Below are 2,169 nucleotides of genomic sequence, written 5' to 3'. Positions count from 1 at the left end.
GATAAATAAAAACTGTAATAAAATGAAAAAACAATAACTAACTCAAACAATATAATCTTTTTACAAAACTAACTGAAATAATATTAGTCTTTTTGTTGGAAAAATTGAGTTACGGGATTATTTTAGGAAGGTGTTGCTATAACTGCCTGCTTTGATTGATAATTAAAAAGCTGCTGTTTAGTTAACTCACAGGAACACTTCAAGCTGGAGGATGCATTGGCAAAAATGTTTATTCAAACTACAAAAAAATAAATAATACTAGAACTAATAAAAACTAAACTAAAACTAAGCGTTAACAAAGCAATAACTAATAAAAACTAGCAAATCCACGATAAAAACGAATTAAAACTAACTGCATTAAAAGAAAAAATGTCACAACTAAATAAAACTAAACTATAATGAAAAATCCAAAATCATTATAACCTTATGATAGACCTGAGTAAGAGGAGACGCAGGTTTGTGATGCTGAAAACTGATGTTAAATCCCTTTAAGACCCGAATTCTGGTTCACGCTGCTGCCCCCGGGTGTGGTCATGTGACTTGAGCAGGAAGGCAGGAATATACTTGTTGTTTTTATTCACATAAATGCAAATCAACTTGTATTTTAGATGTTTTTGCTGGTTTAAACCTGGTTAATAGACTGATATTGCTTTAAAACAGTGTGACACTTTAAAAGACTAACAAATCAAAACATTTCACTGCAAAAACTGTCCAAAGTTTTAAAATCTTATATCAGCCAAAAAGTCTTTTTGACCTTGTTTTGAGACTGATTTACTAAACAAGAACAGAAATATAAGAATAATAATCTTGTTTTCAGAATGTGTGAGATTATTTGTCTTGTTAGTCTGAAAATTTGACTCAAATTAAGTGAAAATTTCCTGCCATTGGAGTAAGAAAATTTTACTTGGTAAGATTCTTAAAATCTTGATTTGATTCAAATTTTTGCTATTTTAAGAATCTTACCAAGTAAAACATTCTTACTCCATTGGCAGGAAATTTTCACTTAACTTCAGTCAAATTTCCAGGCTAACAAGATAAATAATCTTACACATTCTGAAAACAAGATTATTATTCTTATATTTTTGTTCTTGTTTAGTAAATCAGTCTCAAAACAAGGTCAAACAGACTTTTTGGCTGATATAAGATTTTTAAATTTTGTTAGATGGGACAGTTTTTGCAGTGTTGTTGAGGAATAAAAACACACCTCTGCTTCCCTAATGAATTCTAAACAAAATAAATAAAACCTTTTTAAKAAACGACAGCTTTGTGTCCGCTTGCAGCCGGAGCGTCTTCGTCCTCAGAGGGAGTTTGTGAAGTCCCTGTTCGGGATCGGGAAGCGTTTGGCCACGCTGCCGACCAAAGAGCAGAAGACTCAGCGGCTGATCTCCGAGCTGTCGCTGCTCAATCACAAGCTTCCCGCCCGTGTGTGGCTGCCCACCGCCGATCACCAGCACCACGTCTGCAGAGTCCCCAACACGCAGGCGGTGGTCCTCAACTCCAAGGACAAGGTGAGGTACTCGTTCTGTTTAAAAACTCACCGCCTACGACACAAGAAGCAAACACTGATCCGTACGATCGCACCGTATCCTCCTCCTCCTCCTCCAGGCGCCGTACATCATCTATGTGGAGGTTTTGGAGTGCGAGAGCTTCGAGACGTCTCCCGTTCCAGCCCGGATCCCAGAGACCCGGATCCGCACGGCCCGCTCCGCAGAGAACCTGGACTGCGGCTCGGCGGCTAACGGCGGCAGCATGACGTCGGAGCACAGAGCGGGAAGTTTCTCCACCGTCCCAAACTACGACAACGACGACGAGGCCTGGGCCACCGACGACATCGGGCAGCTGCAGGTGGAGGTACTCACCTCGCCGGATTAAATGTTAAAATGTTCCCGTGTCCTCATGAGGAARGCAAACAAGCTTGTTTGTTTGTTTTGTTTTGTTGCAGGGGGAGGCTCAGACCAGCAGCAGTGACAACATCAGTCAGTTTTCAGTGGACAGCATCACGAGTCTGGAGAGCAAAGAGCCGGTGTTCATCGCTGCTGGAGACATCAGGTAGAGTCACGCTGCAGCTAAATGATGGGATTTATAGTGCGTTCACACCAAACTCGATTTCAGCGTCAGGAGCATCAGGTTTACATACAAAGTCTATGGTGGACGCGCTTCAAGCAGCGT

The 2,169-nt window shown here is 40.7% G+C and overlaps 1 protein-coding gene across 1 annotated transcript in view; it reads left to right on the top strand.

Annotated features, from left to right (window-relative positions):
* The window catches only part of LOC106529686 (phosphatidylinositol 4-kinase beta), a gene marked incomplete in the record, with an annotated part of 25,219 nt that overhangs the window by 13,786 nt on the left and 9,264 nt on the right, over positions 1 to 2,169 (top strand). The window contains 3 exon segments of the mRNA XM_014025165.1: positions 1,281 to 1,508; positions 1,606 to 1,851; positions 1,943 to 2,049. Of these exon segments, the coding sequence (XP_013880619.1) occupies positions 1,281 to 1,508; positions 1,606 to 1,851; positions 1,943 to 2,049 (581 nt within the window).

This window comes from Austrofundulus limnaeus, unplaced genomic scaffold, assembly GCF_001266775.1.
Source record: "Austrofundulus limnaeus strain Quisiro unplaced genomic scaffold, Austrofundulus_limnaeus-1.0 Scaffold460, whole genome shotgun sequence".
NCBI lineage: Eukaryota > Metazoa > Chordata > Actinopteri > Cyprinodontiformes > Rivulidae > Austrofundulus > Austrofundulus limnaeus.
Note: the sequence above shows the minus strand (reverse complement) of the source record. Positions and strands in the feature narration are given on the sequence as shown.